A 20950-nucleotide genomic window follows, 5' to 3' on the forward strand; every position below is an offset into this window, starting at 1 on the left:
GGAAATCGATATAAACAAAGCGGAAGTAGTGAGAAAATTTCCTCGCAGATTTTTCTAGCTGAGAAGAGTCAATTTGAGGAAGTATTTCTGTATCAAACTCACTTATCGTAGCAACGACGCTGAAACATGGACAGATAGTGTTTGTTTAATCGGGTAAGTTCGCAGTTTAGTGCGTAATTTGAGGATGCAGCGTGTATAAAGACGCGCCGCTTGATTAGCTGCTAATGTTAGCCTGTCCGGCTAAATTCACAGCTTGGTAGCTGCTATTGTTTTTAGCATCTAACGTTATGTTAGCGTCCGTATTTTACATGTTTGCTTTATTTGTTTGGCTGAACAGCTGCTTAACATTTACCCGACTGTTCCTTTTTATTTTACGGTTGTCGTGTTATTTTGCTAACTTCGTTAATATTTTGTGGAGATCCTACAGCGTTGTTTCACGGCTAAGTTTCTACCAGTGTCTTCTAGCTATAGCGATACTGCTATTAGCTGTGTCAGTTAACTATATATAGTGAACAGTTGAAAACAGAGTTACAAAGTCCTTTATAGTGAAGGAAAAGATAACTATATTAGCAGCGATAAGCGATAGTAAGCGATATAGAGTAAAATACACCATATATTAAATACAAGAGATCAACATAAACAAATCGAACAGATAATAGCTATAAGGACTGCTAAAAGAAGACTAACATTAATATTTTGCTCCTCCATAAAGGTCCTGTAATCAGATTTCTCAATCTGCTGTATCTCTGGTGCTCACCTGTGTGATTCCTGACTGTCTTCCCCAGATTTGCGGACGTGGTCCTTTTAAAAGATAATCCATCACATTTGGGCCCGTATTGGACTGTCACTCAGGACTCTGACACATACAGACAAACGACAGTTTTGCCTCTTGTGAAACTCCAGAGTCCCTCCACTTTTCCCGTTGCCCCACCAGCATGGCTAACAGTACCGCAACAGCAGTCAAGGTTCTGCCGCCTGGTCCTGCTGGCAGAAGTAGTCCAGAGGGATCTCAGGTCAGTTCATTTTTTTTTTTTTTACTCACCTAATCCAAAGATGCTGCACAAATCTCACACTGTAGCTTAGAAAGACATTTCCATGAGCTACAAAATTGTTAAGTAAAAAAAGGGATAACCACTCTAATACAGTTCCATAGACATAATGTATGTGTGGATTTATTGCATCATTGAGGTCATAGCCAAGGTTGTGCAGGATTCCGCATAACAAACGTTCTAATAAATTACAGCCCCACCGCTGGCTCCACGGTCTTTATGACATTCATAATTACAGTAATTCATTAGTAAGAAGAACTAATTCATCTCAACTTCAGAGCTACCTAAAGCCTGAAATTTGCCTGACACATACCTTTTCCCCCTAAAACAGTTAGTAACTGAATATATGCTGTCGCTGGTCTTTTTGTAATTGTGTTTGGCATAAAAGATTTTACATCTAGATGTGAGATATTTTCTAAATATCTCAGAGAGCTCCATAACCCATATGGCGGGTCTTGATGACAAATTTAAAATCATGTTGTGAGTGCCATGATGTCATTTTTGCAGTCAGGGCCATCTTTAGACTAATATAGCAAACACACATCACCTGTAATCTCTGTCTGTCTGAGTGAATGGCTACATCTGCTGTCTTTCCAGGTGCTCAGTAAGAAGAAGCTGCAGGACCTGGTGAGAGAGATCGACCCGAATGAGCAGCTGGATGAAGACGTAGAGGAGGTCTGTCAGTGGTTTTAATTGCGGTTTCAAATCAGATTTGTACTTTTTTGGTAAACGAGCGCAGACTAAACTTCGGCAGCAGTGGAATTCTTGGCGTGAAATCAATACAACTTGCATCTCGTTTTTCGTTCCTCTGAAGCTGCCTTAACTGGCACATCCATCATTTGGAAACCTTATTCTGTTGAAAGTCTGGCTGCATGATAAATGGTGTGAGCAGCTGAAAATCTGAGGGATTTTCTGGCCTTTGTGGATTGTTGCTTCCCTTTACTGCACACGATTGATGTATTTTTTTTTAATGTCTCTTCTCAGATGCTGCTACAAATTGCAGATGACTTTATAGAGAGCGTAGTGACAGCTGCCTGCCAACTGGCACGCCATCGCAAGTCCAACACCTTGGAGGTGAAGGATGTTCAATTACATCTTGGTAAGTTGTTTCAGTGTTGTAATGCCTACTATTTTCACAAGGCTCAGTTTTGTATGTCTCTGTGGGTCACAAAAAAAATCTCAAGTATAAATCATGATGCTGAGCGTGTAATTACTGGGGATAATTGCTTTCTAAAATGACTGTCTCAGGATAAAATTATGCCCTACTCTATTATATCATGCTGATTGAGTGTTCTCATTAATTTTTGCTATAAGAATATTTATGTTCAAGTATGGCATTAATTTTGAATGTAAAAAGGTTTTTTTGATTGTTTTTTTTGTTGACACTTTGCATCTCAAACGGAAGCTTTCATGGATCTGTGTGCTGGAGAGAAAACACATGAAGATGTTTGAAAGTGTTGTGCCTGTAGAACAGTGTGCTCCCCCACCCTTGAGTTCAAGTAATTTGTGCCTCTTTCCTTGAGTGACTGCAAATATTCAGTCAGAAATTGGAAGAGCCTCTCGAGAAATGTGTAGTTTTAGGGTAATGCGGTGACGAAACCACCGGCAGGTACGTTGCTATCTCTGCTGCTCAGCTGTGTTCAGGTCTAAGGCATTAAAATTATTTGTCTTATGGCAGTATATATACTGACACTGTGCGTTGCTGTCTGTCAGAGCGCCACTGGAACATGTGGATTCCTGGTTATGGCTCAGATGAGATCCGGCCGTTCAAGAAGGCTTGCACCACAGAGGCTCACAAACAGGTGAGGAACTGTTAATGGTGCAGGCAGAGAAATGTGACAGCTGTTGATTATTAATCAGTATTATTGACACAGCAGGCCTAACTGTTTGTTCATTTTCATTTCAGAGAATGGCGCTGATCCGCAAGACAACCAAAAAGTAGCAAGACTGGACACAAATACGTCGTACCCACTCTGTGTATTGTCTTTTTTTGTTTGTTTGTTTTTCCTTTTGAACTGGGGTTTTTTTGGGACTAATGAAAATGGAAAAAGAAGGTTTGGTGTTTTTTTTTTTGTTGTTTTTTTTCTTGACATTAGATAGCGTTTCCTCGTCATGACTCCATAACTTTTGAGTGTTTTTCCAGCACCGTCACACAGTAATGTAATTCTCGTCTCTGATTCTGTTTCGTTGCCATTAAGCTAAGCCTGGCAGAAGTCTGTTCGTTGCATTTTTATCAATAAACATTACCTGGAAGGCTTCTTTTGGATTATGACCACTGCTGTGTCAGGTTTACCTTTTGATACTAGAGCATTTGGATGTGAATGCTACCGATTCATTTGCTTCCTTAAAATTGATCATTGTTGTTATCTTGCCAATAATAGATAATCATAGCTGTTGAGTATGTGAGAGATTAGGGCTCCCCTGTTTACCCGTTCTGCTCTATGATGTTGATTATAGGTTTTTTTTTAATAGAGGGTCTATAATACCAAATTCCTACTGCAAATGGTGGCCACAAATACAGTAACTTGTTTGTCTCTGTTGTGTATTGTTACTGAATGTAGTAGGTTTTATTACATTAATACATTTATTTCAGCTCTCCTTGTGAATGTTATTTTTACTTTTCGTCTATTTCAGCAAATTGCATCAAAATAATGTTAGAAGAAATGATCCCCAGATGTTGAACTTTTCACAATGTCAGATGAAAAAAATGAATAAATAAATGACTGATATTATCAAACAAGGAAGCCTTTTTACCTTGTAATTAATGTAAAACTACATTTAAATATAGGTGATTCAGTCATTTATGTCTAATTTCCAGTAGTTTTAAAAATAGTACTGTACGTGGAGGGATACTATTTAAAGTCATGACAAATCATTTGTTCATTTGCTATGTATTTCCAGAGAACCAAGAACATAAACCAGTGTACAGACTCAACAGTTAACGTGTCAGTGAATCATTAATGCAGTTTTTATAGCAAAATGAACGGTCTGCATCTCAGCTGTGGAAGCACAAGGCTGCTCGTCAGCTAAATGAATAGTAATTGCTATGGAAAGCTGTCACAACATTTCAAAAGAACAATACCCAAAGGCACCCCAGAGTTTCTATTTAATTGATTTAAGCAGCAACACCTGAAAGCAACCGTTCACTTGCAGGATGCTGTGCAATTACTGGCGATGCAACAAAGCCTTTTCCAGACAACTCAAGCCCAAAAGATTAATTCACACTGATGCCTGAGGTGATGTTTCCAATCTCAACCAGGGGACCCAGTACTTTTACGACTACTGGTCACGGACCAAATGAACAACATAGACAAGAATTACAGAGTGAGGTCGAGTAAGTAAAAGTACTAAGACCACACTGTGAAAACACTCGACTGCAAGTCCTGCATTAAAAACCTTATTCAAGTAACAGTATGCAAGGATTAGCAACATACCAAAGAACTCAAAGCAGAAAAATGGTCCCCAGCAGTGTTTTATACATGATGTTTTTTACTAATTTTAACTGCTTCAGATACTGTTCAGTAGTTTAATCAACAGCGATGCATCATATTTCATCAGATGTTTGCGGAATCACTGTCCTGTGAAAACCACGTGTCTCTTTATGATGATTTACTTTCCAGCTAATCCAAGAGGGTTTTTTTTATTTCATTGAAGACGTAGGGGAATTTTCTCAGCCCATAAAAGAACGCTTTATCCTTCAATTTATCAGTAACATTCAAAATAATCACATTCGGAGATGGATGGTTTTCACTAGACAGGAAGAGTATGAAAAATTGTCATTTGAAAAGTAACTAGTAACCAAAGCTGTCAGGCAAATGTAGTTGGGTAGAGGGCCTGTGAAGTTGTATAAAATGGAAATACTGTATGGATATGGAAGTAACCAGTACTTCAAAAGTACAGCACTTGAATAAATGTACTTAGTTACATCACTGAACCTTGGCACTAAAGGCTTTGAGGTCCAAAATCAATAAATGGTAACATCAGCATGTTAACATGCTCACAATGACGATGCTAACGCGCTAAAGTGTAGTTTAACCTATTAGCATGCTGCTATTTGCCAATCAGCAGCTGTGGCTGATGGGGATGTCAGGAGTTTGACAGCCATTTGGTCACAAACCAAAGTATTGGGCAAAGTGAATTTTTGACTGGATGATGGCGCGAGGTAAGAAGTTTGGAGACCTGGAACACCTGTGGCAAATTTCACAGCGGTCCATCTGATAGTTGCCAAGACATTTCACCCCAAACCAAATGTCATCTTGCTGGTAGTGCTAGATGAAAAGTTAGTAGGAAATAATCCTCTTGATGCCGAAGACGTCAGAGCAAAACGTCATCCGTCCAACAGTTTTTAGGTTTTATAGGTGCCTCAGTCTGGTGGTGGACTGACTGACCGGCAAACGTTTCAACTCCACTATCATGGATAAAAATGTCAGTTACACAGAACCTTTATTTCTAAGGTTGCAGGAATGTCAGAGTATTTTACAAAATGTGTCCTCATATCAGTCTCTTACATTAGCCGACCAAATAGTTCAGATTGTAGTTTACAACAAAGATGCAAAAACTGCATCTCAAATCAGAGTGTTTCATGATGGCCGTGTTATTAGTCACATAAATCCAACTTTCCGGGGGGCGGTTTGGGTTCCACAGTAACATGAGCGCATATGGGCGACCACCACCAGTCCACAGTTCAATCACAGCACTTCTTTTTGTTCTTGGGGGTTGTGCTGGGCTGTGTCAGGCTGGCTCTCTGTAACTGCAGCGCCTGTGGTGCAGCGCACTTGACTCCATCCCAGCCCTCTTGCAGCTCCACCTCTCCACTCAGCAGACCCTGGTAGACCCGCCGAGTGAGCAGCTCGAAGGCGTCGCTCACGTTGTGGCCTGTCTTGGCGGAGACCTCCACATAGGGCACCCCCAGCTGTCCGGCCAGTTTCTCGGCCTCTTCCCTACTCACCACCCTCTCCCCATGAGCGTCCCGGTCGCTCTTTTGGCCCACCAGGACAAACACAACCTTATGGGGCTGCACCCGCTCACATACCTCAGTATGCCACTCCTTAATATGGTCAAAGGAGGCTTGGTTGGTCATGTCAAATACCAGCAGGCCTCCAACCGAGTTGCGGTAGTAAGAACGGGTCACTGACCTGAGGAAAGAGGAGACACACGGGGAATAGTTGAAGACAGTGGGAAGAGGTTTGACTTTCAACGCATGAAAACCCTCCATCCTCCCCACCGGGCAGTGCAGAGTTCAGACTTTGCTACCAACTTACTTCTTGTTCCAGTGAGCAAATAATCAGCTGATTCTCCACATTGTTTGGGTTGAGCTTTTTTTAGATAAGTTGATTGACAAAGAGTGTTTCTTGGTCAGAAATTGATAACCACTGTGTTTATCTAATCCTAATCATGAAACTGCCAAGAGCCACGCAGCTCCCCCCATGAGTCACTGAATGATTAAACCAAAGGGAAGCATGAGTGAGGGTCCTCTCAGCAGCCAGTTGGTAAAAACTTGCTTCTTGATTAGAACACCTCTGTAGGAAAACAAACCTGATTTGGCTGCGCTTTTAGCTGACTCGTGGGATTAGCTGGCAACAGATACCATGCAGAGAGGAGGAAAACACAAACAGGCACAGTTTGCAATTTGCTACGGTTCATTCAACTGGAGAAGTGAAATAATGAATTTAGAGACAGAATGAAGCATGTTACTCCTTTTTTTTTCCATTAAATATGCTGAGCAGGAGGAATAATGCCTTTTCAAAGATCTGTCTTTTCCACCATAAACATTACACATACTGCATCTCTGTACACACTGCACACAGATCTAGTGAGGGTGGATACACAGTCTTAGCTGAAAGCAAACACTGATAAACAGCTCCAGCGTGAATGGAATAACCAGTTGTAGTTCATTTGGATGATATATTTGCATGCATGCGAGTCATTTCTGTAACATTCATCATAAGAATGGTGTTCTTTGTTTTACACTCTTATACAAAGAGACACTGAACAATGTGAGTAGGCCTGGTGCATATAAAGAAGGTATGTTTGATATATTAAGACACCCAATAGTGCAAAGAAAAATGCAATAATGCAAGAATGTGAACTTGGAGAGGTGTTCAGCTATGGCTGGCACCAATGTATCAAACACCTCATCTCCACTTGTCACAAGATGGGTTGAAGCTCACCTGAACCTCTCCTGTCCAGCTGTGTCCCAGAACTGCAGCTTGACACGGACCCCCGGCTCCACCTCCAGGAAGTAAACATAGAAGTCTACACCGACCGTCTGGTTGATGGACTCCATGAACAAGTCTTCAGTGTAGCGCTTCAGCAAAGAGGACTTGCCCACTGTGGAGTCCCCCAGCATTATGATCCTGAACTGGTACTGCCACAACGTCAGGTCCATTGTTGCTCAGCGTGGGAGAAGAGGATGACGAGTGAAGCGAGCTTGAGGGGATACAGAGGTTGTGGGAAAAATAGAAAAAGTAAGATTGCAGGAATTATAAAAGGGGTTGTAAGCAAGGTTGGGAATGACTGAGGAAGAATGTACTGAACAGTGTTAGTACCATGGGGGTTAGAGAAAGAAAGAGATGAAACCTGTAAGAGACTAGCAATCCCACGCCAGCTTCCTCCCAACTGCTTCTTTATCTCTGATATCCCAAATGTTGAGAAACAGCAGCAGCCACTCCTTAGAAATGTCACAATCTGCAGCGCAATCTGTGTTCACAGTCATCCCAAACTCCTATTTCCACTGATGCCTGCGGTGCGAGTCTCTCAGTCGCATTCCCATGGTGGTTCATCAAATCCTCTAAAGCAGGTACGCAGCGTAATCTATCCCACAAAGCAGATCCCAGTACAGCTGCAGCTCTCATCTGAGTGACCGACCTTAACTGCTACTGTAAGCATGTGTATGAGAGTGCTGCGCAGGGGTGTGGACTTAAAAGTTTGCCTGTTAGCACTTGACAAAAGGTGGGGCAGGAGCACAGGAACAGGGGGAGGGCTGTTGAGGGGAGGGCGGGCCAGATGTGGGAGAACAGGGAGGGGGCATGGATTACAAGAAGCAGTATTTGCATTCAACACCATATCAAGGCAAACCGTGCTGTTTCCTGTTGTCACCAACTCTTAACTGCATGTCATCATGAGTAATCATAGTGTGAGCGCGCAGCAACTCTTATCACTTGAACACCGCCACCTAAAAGAGGAAGTTGATAACAGTACAGCTTCACTTTGGATGGGAAACACTGGAACAGGCTCAGGCATGTAATTCATTTATTGACAAGAAGTTTTATGGAAGTTAGACTTACATTGAATATTTTACTGATGACTACATGTCTGCTGAGTTTAATTTGTCTCATTGAGCAAAGGATTTCCTCATGCATGGCTGTGTTGTTCAGCTCTACCATGAACTCAAAGATGCATTTACAGCAATAATACACTTAACCACCACGTCAGATTTCCTGTACACTGTAATACTGCAGTACCCAGCCCAAGCTGAACATGCAACGACTCTCAGCTCCACCAGAGTAAAGGCCTGATTGTCAAGAGGAATAAAAATATATTTATTCAGAGTAAACACACATATCACATCACACATGCATCTGAATTTCATAAATATAAAAATATGGCATTTTTTCATACGCTTGAGTCGCAAACATAAATGAAACGCCAGCACTGATTTTAGCATCACTCACTTTGACAAGACTACAAATGAAAAAGCAACTTGGAAGCTTGCTCATCATCTACAGCTGACAGCTACTGATGTTTCCAGATCAAATCGAGGTTTTTGTTTCGGTTATAAAAGACATCATTTTTCCTATGCCAAGCTTTCTTTTTCAGTTAATACTGCTTACAAATTGTCCAGATTGTCAGATGACTCTGCGTCAGCATCATGCATCATTTCTGGGTCAGATATCGTAGTAAAAAGGCAATGGAGTTCAAAACTATTTGCTGACCAGGCAAAAGGTCTCACATAAAAAAAAAACAAACATATAAGGCCTAAAAACATAACACCCAAAAGTGCAAAAGACTTCCCATTACAACTTTGATGCAGATTTTAAACCCATTGTCCTGGTGACATTAACTAAACAACAGAAAACAATATACCCTCCAGCCATAAAAGCTCAATTTTATGGTCCAGATTAATTTGCATATGGATTTGCATGCACACTCCACGTAATACAGTGCAAGATTATTAAAAAACAGAAAAGCATGAACTTTACACTTTAGTGTACTTTACACTTTAGTGTAGTACCCCTGAATGAGTGTTTTGATATTCAAGTTGGTATTAAACCTAAAAGGAGAAATACATTAATACATAAAACAAAATAGTAACAGACAATAAACAGCTCAGTTCAATGCATCAGTGACATGATACACAGGCAAAAAGTTGCAAACAATTGTACAAAGTTATGTTTCTTGTAAGTGTTTTCAATCGTTGGATTGAATCGATTTGCACGACAGCAGCAGCAATGAGAAACCTGATTGCACAGACTCTGACTCTTACCCTAAACCCTTTGTCTCTGCTGCCTTCTGCAATCACAAGTTCCTATGCTGCAATACACTGTATAGTATCCATCTCTTCACAAACAACTTAAAGTGGCGAGACACTGCACACTCAGACTGATGCCTTCTCATTCATCTCACCATATTCTTTTTTTTTTTTTTCCTTTCAACAAAAGTTTTCTGCACAGGTATTCCACAACGTCCTTCTCTTACAATTCCCCCACAAATGCTTTGGTTACTGCAGCTCCACAGAGTTAACTGCAGGGCATCCCTTCACCTTTACACAATCTCAAAGGGCATAATATATTTAGAGCATAAAGTGTGACATGCTGTACCAATCAGAGTATAAAAACAGTTTTCTAGAAATTTTGGCTTTGCAGCGTTAGTTCAGGGCAGACCAGGTTTTTTCTAGGCCTCGCATTTACCTGCACGAGACACACAAACGCAACAAGTACACGTGCTTTAGTCTCAGGACAAAGAGGGGAACTTCAGCTCGCAGATGTCTGCTTCAGGGGAGCTGCTGCCGCTGCTGCCACTGTAAGTGTCCCTGTAAAGGAGGAGGAGGAGGACATAAAATGAGTATTACAGCAGTAACGCTTGCCAGGGATTGCAGGTGCAATGATGACATATTGTCACTGTAAACTGTAGCTGTAATACCCACAGGTCTTTGATGTAATTACATCGCATAATAATATAAGGGTGTAGATTATGACACTGAATAAAAATATGCTTGTAAAATTCCATTCCATTCAAGCCCAAGCATAATATCCACATTATACACAATGGTAAACATTAATTAGGTTGATCCATGTGCTTCATGTCCTAGTCATAGCTAAGCTGGATCTCAGATTTTAACCCATCAGTAGTCCGTTAACAAATCGAATATAAAAAATATATTTGAAGGGTTTAAATGTGATTTGATGCCACTTCAAAAAGACTCATTTGTCAATTGAATTCAGAGAATACTTCTGCCAGTGCAGAGATGGATATAAAGCACTAAAATAACCCTTCAATTCACTGACAGCTGCTGCATCAGAGCTTACCGTGGAGAGAGGCGACAGCCCTTGTTCAGGTAGCTCTGCAGTTTTCCTGCTGCAGCCAGCAGGAGACCGAAGTATGGAGGAGAAGGTTTGATGGGTCTCGAGGTGAACTCTGGATGGTACTGCACTCCAACAAAGTAACAGTGATCTGGACCAACAAAGACGGGTCGATTGGGTTGGTTACCTTGAACTCCATTACATTAGGCTCTATATACCGCAGCCAGCATGTGATAAAACACAGAGCTAAGAGATCTTAGGAGTACATTCCAAGGATTATCCAGGTGTCACACTGCATGTTATTCATAATCACCGAGCAGCATGCGGATTCTTGTTGTCATGACAGTTTCCACTCACCCTCCAATTCAATGACCTCCATTCTTTCTCCTTCCACATCCTGGCCGACAAAATGAAGACCCTTTTTTTCAAAGTGGTGCTTCAACTCAGGGTTCACCTATAATGAGCACAGATCCAATGACTGGGGAAGGGTTTTTCGAAAAATAAGGTTTCAAGGTTATCTTACACTTCAACACTAGATCTGGAGGCAAAGATGAAAAACAGAAAGATTAAAAAGGTGTGCAGGCAGAAAGTTTTGCACAAGCGCTCACAAAAAGCTTTAAAAGCTTGTTTTCGTCTCTACCTCAAATCTGTGTCGGTGCCTCTCGTCGACATACTCGGCGTTTCCATAAAGTTGCCCTGGAACAATGAAATATCGGTCATTAGAAACAACAGAGCTGTAAAACATCAAAAAGCAAACAGTCTGCCATTTATGATGAAAATCAAGCTCCTAATATGTCCATATGGTGTTTTTTAGATGCTACAAGATACGTCATGAGAGAAATAAGAAGTCAACAGCAGGGAGGAGCATTTCTGCCTTGAATTAGACCAATACACAGATTCACACAGCCAGGCTTTCATACATAATATACCTAAAGAAACAATCCTAGCAATTTGTGGGTTGGGGCTGCAGTGAAACCAGGGGTATCAGAGGAGAAGCCAGGTGTAGCTATGATTGCTATTTTGCAAGCCAAGTTTCACCATTTTCAGGCTGTTTTCGGGTTTCAAAGCTGCAGAAGGAGAACTGTGATCCTTTTCCACAAAACATATACTAAAGCCTGACGTAGTTTCATTTATCCTACAGACGCAGCAAGTACGAGCCAACATGTTCATAAGTCAATTTCTCATGTTTTATCTGTTGACTGTCGAAACAACTTCAGTCTGCCAAGTTACATGATGATTCATGTCACATGCTGACAGGATAATTTATATAGCTTGAGGTTGATGACGAAGAAAGTTACAGCAAACGTTACTCAAACAGTTAAGTTGCTGAATTAGATGATGGCTGTAGACATTACCATAATTCTGACAGAACTTCACATGACTTTGGGGTTGTCCTGCTGACAGAACTTCACATGACTTTGGGGTTGGCCTGCTAAAGGGCGTCCTCATAAGCTGCTAGCATAGCGTTAGCAAGATAAGGCTAGGTAATTCCAGTCCATATGGCACGTGAGAGTTTTTGCTTCAGGGCTTCCTGATAGATAGAGCTGTTTGTCTGTTTTGTGAGCAGAGTTGACGCCGAGCAAGTACACTCAGAGGAGACAGAGGCAGGACTGTTTGCATATTCATAGTTCCACCCATACTAAACTTAACTGCCCTTCACTTATGCTCCACAAACAACTTCTGAATTGTCAATCTGATGAACAGAGATGAGTTTTTAGGGGTTTAATCAATGCCAGGAGAGAAAGTTTAATTTAAGGAGGATACATACTGAGTACACTGGAGTTGGATTTGAAAATGGTCCGCCTCTTCCCCAACCTCATCGTTCCACCCATCTGCCCAGGGTTGTGCTCCGGCATGTCAATCACCTGTCAAGATCAAATAGGACGCTGAAACCATTCTGGTGAAGCTCCTACTGATATGATGTGATATGAGCACGGCAGAAAAAGATAACTTACCACGGGGTATTTGGATTCTGGATTAAATTCTGTGGAGTTGGCATCTGAAAAAGATAAGCGGAACTGATCTAAGCTCAAATCAACCGCCCAACGTGTTGAAGGTTTTTCATCATTTAATTAGAAACCATAGGAATCAAATTTCCCTGAGCAGTGTCCCCAGCTGAACCGAGCCATTACTCACCTTCCCATTGGAGAACATTGCGGGCGAACTCGCACACTGCCAGCTGCATGCCCAGACACACGCCTGCACAAAACAAGACCAGCAGGATTCTTGCATAATGAGGGCTATCGTAAGGATTCATAAATAAATACAAACCGGACAGGATCCCCACTGCAAGTGACTGCACAGGTATTCATGCCCTTCAGGTACATACTTTGGAGAGTCGCCTGTGGCAGCAATCTCAGCTTCGAATTCATGGACTGAGAGGGTCTGTAACAACTTTATACAGCTGAACACAAGATTTTTTTTTCTGATTTATCTTTGCATAATTGCACAAACTATGTTCAGTTGCATGTAGATTGTTACTAAACAGCAATTTTAAAGTCCTGCCCCACTTTCTCATCTCAATTCTGGACTCGACATGTCTATGAGATACATTATTAACATTGTTGTTCACTCTGTGTTGCTTTGGGTTTATGTTCCAGGTTGATGTTCTGCAGGGAAATACATTGTATCCCGGGTAACAGTTCTCTGGCAGAACCGGCTAGCTTTTCCTTCAGGATTTCTCTGTTTTTTGATTAATTCATTTTGCCCTTGACAACCCTTCCAGGGCTTATTGCACAGAAGCATCTCACACACACACACATAACATGATGCTGCCATACAGATAATGGGCACTAAAACTAAACTGCAACTTCCACATAATCTGGGCTGCACCGGTGATGATTTTAGTGTATTGAAGTGAAGTGGTGGAATACTTATGCAACCAATTATATTTTGTTTTATATCTGTACTTATTAATTTATGAAGCTTGTTTTCACTTCTTGTTAACAGTCTTGTAAAACAACAAAACATCACAGCAAATAAATTCTTAGACATTGTAGTTATTCATTTAGTTGTTTTGTCTTAAGTAACACAAGTATGAAACTGCATACCAAGAATTGTTACCTTATCTTCATCAAGAGTCAACACACAGGAAGGAACAACATGTTTTGTGTCTAGCCTTCATCAGCTTTCCTAAAGGCATTAAATCTTAAAATAGGATATAATAAAAGAGACAGAGGAGTTTCGTATCTCTTACCCAGGAATGGCTTATTCTGTTTCCTAGCCCAGTTAATAGCGAGCATCTTGCCTTCTGTCCCTCTCACACCAAACCCTCCTGGTACCAACACACCTCTGCAGGCCGGAAGAAAGAAAAAACAGCCTCGGTTCAGCTTATGTATTAGTCCACATTACTTTTGAGACAAACATGACACAACGTATACAGAGACACATTACTGATCATGTGTACATGCACTGATGTATGTGGACTCACATTACTGGGAGAATTTGAGTTATCTGAGTCAGTTCTTTGCACAAATGCATTCAGAGAAATTCACCTGTGGCCCTACTTACTACTTTATTCTGATCTGTGTATTTAAACCTTCTGTCACTCCATATTTGGAGGTAGTCTGACTAATACAGAAAAAAGCAATACTCCAAAACTAATGCACCCTATCTATAAATGAACAAAGCACAGAAATCCACTCACTTCTGGGGCTGCGTAATCCACCAGGCACGACAGCACTCTACTGCCATCATGTGGCATACATAACAGCGTATTACCAAAGTGTAAAACCTTTGAAATTTTCAACATCATCCAAGTCTACTGCTGGTTCTCCCAGGTTTTGTCTACTCACTGAGAGCTGCAGAGTTTTTGCCAGGCCTCATGATATTTCACTGGCTCATCTTGCAAAGTGGTAGGTTCCAGGTCTGCAGAGTCGATGTACTATAATAACAACAACAACGAACAGTCAATATGGCCAACAGGCAAACCACTGCAGCAAAATGTTAGTCATGCCTGTTTTGAAAGTGTTCCACAACAACAGCCAATACATAAACTGCAAAGCTGTGACATTAAATCCAGGAATCAATATACAAAACATAACAGCGTGAAATATTTCCATACCTTGACCTCTAGTTTGTGATTAATGGCGAGGGCTGAGTGCTCGAGGGCCTTGATAACGGAGGTGTAGGAGTCGGCTAACTTTGTGTATTTCCCCACCAGGGCTATGGAAACATGTTCCAATAGACGGTCCGATCTAGAAAGAGAGAGAAATCATTCACAGCACTGACCCGGCGAATCATTTAATCATAGCATCGCAAATTCTCAATTAACTCCCACAGTACGCTGCAGTGACTGAGCAACACTCGTCTTTCATAATTGTGTTTGTGTCCATGTCCTTAGAGCCCTTGAGCAACATTAGCAGCTAAGACAAACTTCCCTACCTGTCAGCCATCTCCTTCCACTTTGTGAGCATATTCCTGGGCCTTCTCTCGACAGGCAGGTTCAGACGCTGGCAGAAGTAGCTCACAACACCCTGGTCCTCCAGCAGCAGGGGCACTCTGTAGACCGAGGAGACATCTTGGACACAGATCACCTGGAAACAATTAACAAAACATTCACTCGTCAATTTCACGTTTTTAATTGATAAAAGGGCTGAGCAACGTTAATATCTTTACATCAAGGTACACTATGTTGGAATTCAATAAAAACCATGTACAAACAAAAGCAATCCTTCAGAATCATCACTTAAGACCCGTCAGAAGTGTGTGGCGGCATATTCATCTGCAGATAAAGACCTTATTAATTTGCTGTGTTTGGGACGTTTCTTGGCGGCACCCTTTGGACAGTGGGTATGTAGCCCCCAGCCAGTAACAACACACAGGTCAGGTTGGGACTTTGTAAAAAAGCAGCAACCAGGTGCCAGACCGTAAGGAGCATGCATCTAAGAGAAGGCTGCAAACATGGCGGACACAGCACAGGAAAAATGCAAATACAGCAAGGCCAAGCGGACAAGGTGGTTCCAAAACAAGAATGAATCTGGGGTTAACTTTCACCTGCTGACGAGCACTGAAGGAGAGGATGGGGATGACCTAAATACTAGCATACAGTGAAACAGCAGTTATCATCACTGAGCTCATGTCCTTATACATACTGTGTAACTCTTGCATTATCCAATACAACAATGCAACACCACTACTGTGGATATACTTCACCTGTGTGGGCTCCACATGACAAAACATGGAGATCTTCTCCTTCACAGCCGTTTCTAGGGGCCTTGAACAGCGGCACATAATCTGACAAAAATCAATGTGTTCATTTTTGTTAATTACAATATACAACAGGACCAGGGTGCAGTCACAAAGATTCATATCTGAACATCGTATCTGAGATTTACGGCAGATTGTATTTGTGTACACCATGGGATGAATGTGCAACCAAGTCTTATTGGTTGGTTCTACACATGAAAGTTGGGGGTGCAGGAGGGAAATTTAAGAAAAAAAGTGCAGTCTAACTCACCAAATCTGGAGACAAGCCCAGCCCCCTGAGCTCTCTGACACTGCTTTGGGTCGGTTTGGTTTTCTGCTCTCCTGTGGTGTTGGGCTGAAACACAAAAGCAGATGCACCTCAAATTGTGTGTGAAAATCAGGTGCTTCCTACTGTTCCTCCTTTCATTCACTGCAAAATACAAAACTGGAGCCATTTTTTTCATATAAAACAAAAAATATTAAAACAATGCTGTGTTGTGGCGTCTGGTGAGGAATGTCACGTGTGTTCACCGGTGTGCCATACCTGCGGTATCAGGCTGACATGGATGTTGCAGAAGTTCTCCTTCTTCACCTTGAACTGGAACTGTCTGAAGGCCTCGATGAAGGGCATGCTCTCAATGTCCCCCACTGTGCCTCCCAGCTGTTGACACAAAATACCAGCTTAGACCGCAGAGACACATACATGCACACACATGGTTTCTGAGCATATTATGAAACCCTGATGCAGCCTTAGGGTACAGACTGCCGTCATGTGTATGGAATCTACAATACTGTCAGAACTGGTTTCAATGCATGGAAGTAATTAAAGAACTGCTGGAGGAAAGGCAAGGCAAGACCAGTTCTTTTGTATAGCTCCTTTCAATAAAAAGGCAATTAAAAGTGCTTTACATAAGACAGAGGCATTAAAAAAAGAAGTGGTAAATGGACTGCATTTATATCGCGCTTTACTACTCTACTGACCACTCAAAGCACTTTACAGCAGATGCCAAATTCACCCATTCACACCCCATTGGCACAGCCTGGAGTAATCGGGAGCAATTTGGGGTGCAGTGTCTCACTCAAGGACAATCTGACATGCAGACAAGTGGAGCCAGGGATCGAACCACCGACGCTCTGATTACTAGACAACTCTCTGATCCACAGCCGCGACAAAGCCCTATCAAGGCCTGATTTAAAAGAACTGAGGGTTGGAGCAGACCTCAAGTTTTCTGGAAATTTGTTCCAGATCTGTCGTGCGGAAAAGCGGAATGCTTCTTCTCCACTTATAGTTTTGGCTCTGGGAACAGTCAGCAGAGTGAAGTCCCTGAAGACGGGAGGCTTCATAATGTAGGAAGCTAATGTGAAGTGAGAAGTCGAGACTACTGATCACAGAGGCAGAGACAAGTTTGTCTAAATCCTGCTGAGACATGCCCTTTAAATCTTGATCTACTCTTAGTAGGCTGATTTTGTAATTGTCTTAATGTGGATGTTAAAACATTGGTATGAGACCACGGTTTGTGGTCTTTAACAGTAGTGGCAGAGACAGTTATTTGAGTTTTATGACAGGATTATAATGAGCCTTTCTTAATTAGGATTTAGCCATTTTCAGCTGCAAACACACAAAAGATTCATTTTCTTTCAAACAAAATAAAACCTTCTGTTTTGAACATTTTGCGGCCCGTGGCTGGAAACAGAGCCAAGCTTCCTGAAGAGGATAGTTAAACAGACACTCCTCTACAAATCCATTTTTAAATATCTGAATTTTCCACTTTTCAAAATGATGTTTGATTTGCTGCTTACATACCCATATGTGTAAGTTCAGCAAGATCTCTTGCTGAGTGGTGCCAATATTACCTATTCCTTTAGCATATCAACACACTTTGTTTCATTTCCGATCGAAAATCTTCTCCATTTCTCTTCAACGCACTAAATAAAGGCCCTGCAAGTGTTGCTCATGGGATTTATCGACATATATGACACGTTTTCAGTGCCCTTTTGCTCTGAATGAAAGATCCAGTTTGGCCATCTACGCAAACTCCCACTTGATGAGAACAGAGACTTCAAATACTTCAGACCAACTCACCTCTATGACGCAAACTTGAGGCTCCACACCATCGTCGTCTACTGAGATCCTGGCCTGCTTCATCACCCACTCCTGGATGGCATCTGTGATGTGGGGTACCACTGAAAACAGATTTATAGAATAAAACCAATCAATACAGCTCATTGGACATATTTAAGAAGAAAATACAGCGCTCGTCAAAGTCTCTGTTCACCAGACACACTGGAAAATACAAGCATGTTGCCGTGCCAAGTGTACTGACACTAAACTTTAACCAAGTCAAGGGGAGCTACCATGTTTTGGAGTAGGTGCACTAACTCACCCTGCACAGTCTTGCCCAGGTAGTCTCCCCTTCTCTCCTTGTTGATGACTGACTGATACATCTTTCCAGTGGTGAGGTTGTTGTCTCTGGTAAGACGGATGTCCAGGAAACGCTCATAGTTCCCCAAGTCCAAATCCACCTCCCCGCCGTCATCGAGAACATACACTTCACCTGCACAACAGGCATTATTCCTTTTATCAGCGGGTGAGTGAAACAGCAGATCCAAAACTGGTAGAAATCCTTTGCTCACTGACAAAATATCTATTGTATGGAAACAGCTTGCTGGAAAGCAGCTTACACAACTGAAGGGATGATGGTCTGTCCACCCATTAAACCACAAGCTGCCAAACCACATCTTGTCTTGACTCAACCACACAATTAAACAAAACATCTGATGATACATCAAACACAATGAAAAACAACCCTGGTGAACTCACCATGCTCATAAGGTGAAAAGGTCCCTGCATCAATATTGATATACGGATCGATTTTGATGGCTGTGACGTGCAGGCCGCAGGACTTGAGGATTGTTCCCACGCTGCTGGCAATGATGCCCTTACCAATGCCAGATATGACACCTCCAGTAACCAGGATGTATTTCATAGTGGAGTGTGAAAACTGAACGACAACAACAACAACAAAAAAAACAGGATAAATAACCTTCCCAGGTGTGTAACCAACTCAACCCCTTCAACCAGATGTGTGGTGAAGAGCTGTTGACATTCATCCATTATGAGCTGAGTGTCTGCGCCAATACTCAAGAGGTCGACTGCACAACCACAAAACCACATCTATACACAGAAGTACTTTGTGTGACATTGTTCCCACTGGATCAAAAACTAGCGGTCCGTTTTGTTATTGCTGTGTTTTCAATAACAACATGACACACACCTGCATTGGAAAATATTAAAAGCAGTTCATTTGGCTTAAATTGCATTAACTTTACTGTGCTTTGGAGGTGGAGGTGAGGTGACTCATTTGTTTACAAGGTGACAGTGAACAGTGAAAAGGGCACAATTAAACGAGTCCCAACTGCTCACAGCTGTCAGTCATTGAAGATTGGCGGGAAAACATACACTCCTTTGAGCTTCAGTATGACAATCGTGCCACCATGATGCCACTCTTAACTGACAGTCATGAAAGGCTGTGTTATTATACAAAGCAGCTATTTTCGGAGCGGTTGGTTAAGTTGACCTAGCTACAAGTTTTGCTAGCTGAATGTGAACTGTCCGTTGTTTCTGAAACGAAATGTTGACAAGTGCGACCTGCGGGACTGACACAGTTGCAGCAGCAGCTAACTGACTAGCTTGACACCACTTTTGAGACAACTAACTCGGGTGCATTTTTAGCTCTTCGCGGACTCTATAGCACACGGTGGATGTATTTAAAACAACACGAACTTACCTAACAGCTACAGAGAAAGACAGTGTCGGTCAGCGGCGTTTAGTCTCAAGTAAATGCGGTGAATTGAGCGAAACTCAACTTCTATACACGAAACATCAGGCCCCTCATTCTCCTTCTGCTACATGCACGTGCTGGACAGGCTGACTGATTCGCTCTTCTTTTCTGTACAGTTTGTCTCCTTCCGTTTCAGTAGCGCGGGAGCATCAGTGTGCCCTCGGCTCAGTCTGTCAGGCAGTCCCGCGTGTCCCGCCCCCCCGAGTCCACCAATGAGGTGGACGGATTCAGGGTTCTGTAACGGTTAAAGGCTCATCGAGGAGCTAAACTCCGGTCAGCAATTTACCCAGAGCTTCTGTTTTCACGCTGTCATGTCACATGTGTATGAGTGGATGAAGTATTTCAAGGTCAGTGCAAGTGGAAGTTATTGTAACACAATGACCGTTAATGAAAAAAGATCATCCTTATTAGAACAGTCAGTTATTTATATTGTCTCCTCTTTATTGTGCATTTGTTTTTCTCTACGTCTTCTTCTTTGTTCTTGCTATTACTGCTGTCTGTAACATCATAATTTCCACGGTGTTAGATTAATACATTTAAATCTTATCTCTTATCTTTGTAAATTGACTTGGACACATGTTGAAATTGCAACCCCCGATTCCAAAAACTCTGTGTTAACTCTATGTAAAGTGTAAATAAATTAGAATGCAATCATTTGCAAACGAGCTTTGTTTACCAACAAGTTTTACAGATACAGATCTTCACACAGTCACGTGTTCACAAAGTGGTGAACCTCCCTCCACCCTTGCTTGCGAACAACTGAGCCTTTCCAGGATGCTCCTTTCATACCCAATCATGATACTATTGCCTGTTACCAATGAACCTGTTTACCTGTGGAATCATCCAAACAGGTGTTTTTGGAGCATTCCACAACTTTCCCAGTCTTTGGTTGCTCCTGTCCCAACTTGTCTGAAACGTGTTGCTGTATCAAACTCCGAATGAGCAAATATTTACAAAAAAAAAAAAAAAAAAAAAATGAAGCTGATGAGGAAAAACGTAAAATTTGTTGTCTGTCAAACTGAAAAAAAGCATATATAAAAACTAATGAATTCAAAATATCTCTTTTTAGAATGATTGTCACCTATTATTTGTTCTTTCAGACAGTTGCTTCACCACTAGATGGCGCTTGAGTTCCATGTTGCATTATTCAGCGTCTATCTCGGCTAAATTGAGCTTTATGAATGCATAAGGTTATTCACAAATAATGAACAGAGTGACTATTTGGAGGGAAATAAGGCATCAGATGTAGCAACAATGAGACAAATACTGGTGTAAACAGAAGTATTCTTCTAGATTCTGTTTTTTTCAAGTGAGGCATTACAAATAACGCAATGGTCTCTCAAAACCCCAT

General features: G+C 41.7%; 4 protein-coding genes across 4 annotated transcripts in view; 2 read left to right on the forward strand and 2 right to left on the reverse strand.

Annotated features, from left to right (window-relative positions):
• Window positions 1-20950, forward strand: part of apoc1 (apolipoprotein C-I) — a 351086-nt gene that overhangs the window by 281953 nt on the left and 48183 nt on the right. The gene's annotated exons all lie outside the window — the stretch shown is intronic.
• Window positions 8-3789, forward strand: taf12 (TAF12 RNA polymerase II, TATA box binding protein (TBP)-associated factor). The gene is made up of 6 exons (XM_070966888.1): window positions 8-153; window positions 786-1013; window positions 1647-1724; window positions 2034-2148; window positions 2763-2851; window positions 2956-3789. The coding sequence occupies exons 2-6, from the start codon at window positions 936-938 to the stop codon at window positions 2989-2991; spliced, it is 396 nt and encodes a 131-aa protein (XP_070822989.1). The 5' UTR covers window positions 8-153; window positions 786-935; the 3' UTR covers window positions 2992-3789.
• rab42b (RAB42, member RAS oncogene family) lies at window positions 5678-7707 on the reverse strand. Its single transcript, XM_070966890.1, has 3 exons — window positions 7629-7707; window positions 7220-7478; window positions 5678-6184 (listed from the first exon to the last, which is right to left on the reverse strand). The coding sequence occupies exons 2-3, from the start codon at window positions 7435-7437 to the stop codon at window positions 5734-5736; spliced, it is 669 nt and encodes a 222-aa protein (XP_070822991.1). The 5' UTR covers window positions 7438-7478; window positions 7629-7707; the 3' UTR covers window positions 5678-5733.
• On the reverse strand, window positions 9696-19708 carry LOC139334370 (CTP synthase 1-like). The gene is made up of 18 exons (XM_070967205.1): window positions 19546-19708; window positions 18579-18759; window positions 18142-18312; window positions 17841-17941; window positions 16302-16418; window positions 16029-16112; window positions 15725-15805; window positions 14954-15105; window positions 14634-14766; window positions 14365-14453; window positions 13767-13861; window positions 12707-12769; window positions 12526-12569; window positions 12339-12435; window positions 11211-11266; window positions 10928-11024; window positions 10577-10721; window positions 9696-10080 (listed from the first exon to the last, which is right to left on the reverse strand). Exons 2-18 carry the CDS (start codon window positions 18742-18744, stop codon window positions 10002-10004), a joined length of 1770 nt encoding a protein of 589 aa, XP_070823306.1. The 5' UTR covers window positions 18745-18759; window positions 19546-19708; the 3' UTR covers window positions 9696-10001.

Source organism: Chaetodon trifascialis, chromosome 7 (assembly GCF_039877785.1).
Source record: "Chaetodon trifascialis isolate fChaTrf1 chromosome 7, fChaTrf1.hap1, whole genome shotgun sequence".
Classification (NCBI taxonomy): domain Eukaryota; kingdom Metazoa; phylum Chordata; class Actinopteri; order Chaetodontiformes; family Chaetodontidae; genus Chaetodon; species Chaetodon trifascialis.

Coding starts and splice junctions, on each gene's coding strand:
- LOC139334370 (XM_070967205.1), bottom strand. CDS start 18,744: ATGAAATACATCCTGGTTACTGGAGGTGTCATATCTGGCATTGGTAAG. Junction 16,419..17,840: donor CTCAAGTTTGCGTCATAGAG/GTGAGTTGGTCT, acceptor TTGTGTCAACAG/CTGGGAGGCACAGTGGGGGA. Junction 15,106..15,724: donor GTCATGTGGAGCCCACACAG/GTGAAGTATATC, acceptor AATTGTTTCCAG/GTGATCTGTGTCCAAGATGT.
- taf12 (XM_070966888.1), top strand. CDS start 936: ATGGCTAACAGTACCGCAACAGCAGTCAAGGTTCTGCCGCCTGGTCCT. Junction 2,149..2,762: donor GGATGTTCAATTACATCTTG/GTAAGTTGTTTC, acceptor GCTGTCTGTCAG/AGCGCCACTGGAACATGTGG. Junction 2,852..2,955: donor CCACAGAGGCTCACAAACAG/GTGAGGAACTGT, acceptor TTTTCATTTCAG/AGAATGGCGCTGATCCGCAA.
- rab42b (XM_070966890.1), bottom strand. CDS start 7,437: ATGGACCTGACGTTGTGGCAGTACCAGTTCAGGATCATAATGCTGGGG. Junction 6,185..7,219: donor GCTGGACAGGAGAGGTTCAG/GTGAGCTTCAAC, acceptor CTCTTTCCTCAG/GTCAGTGACCCGTTCTTACT.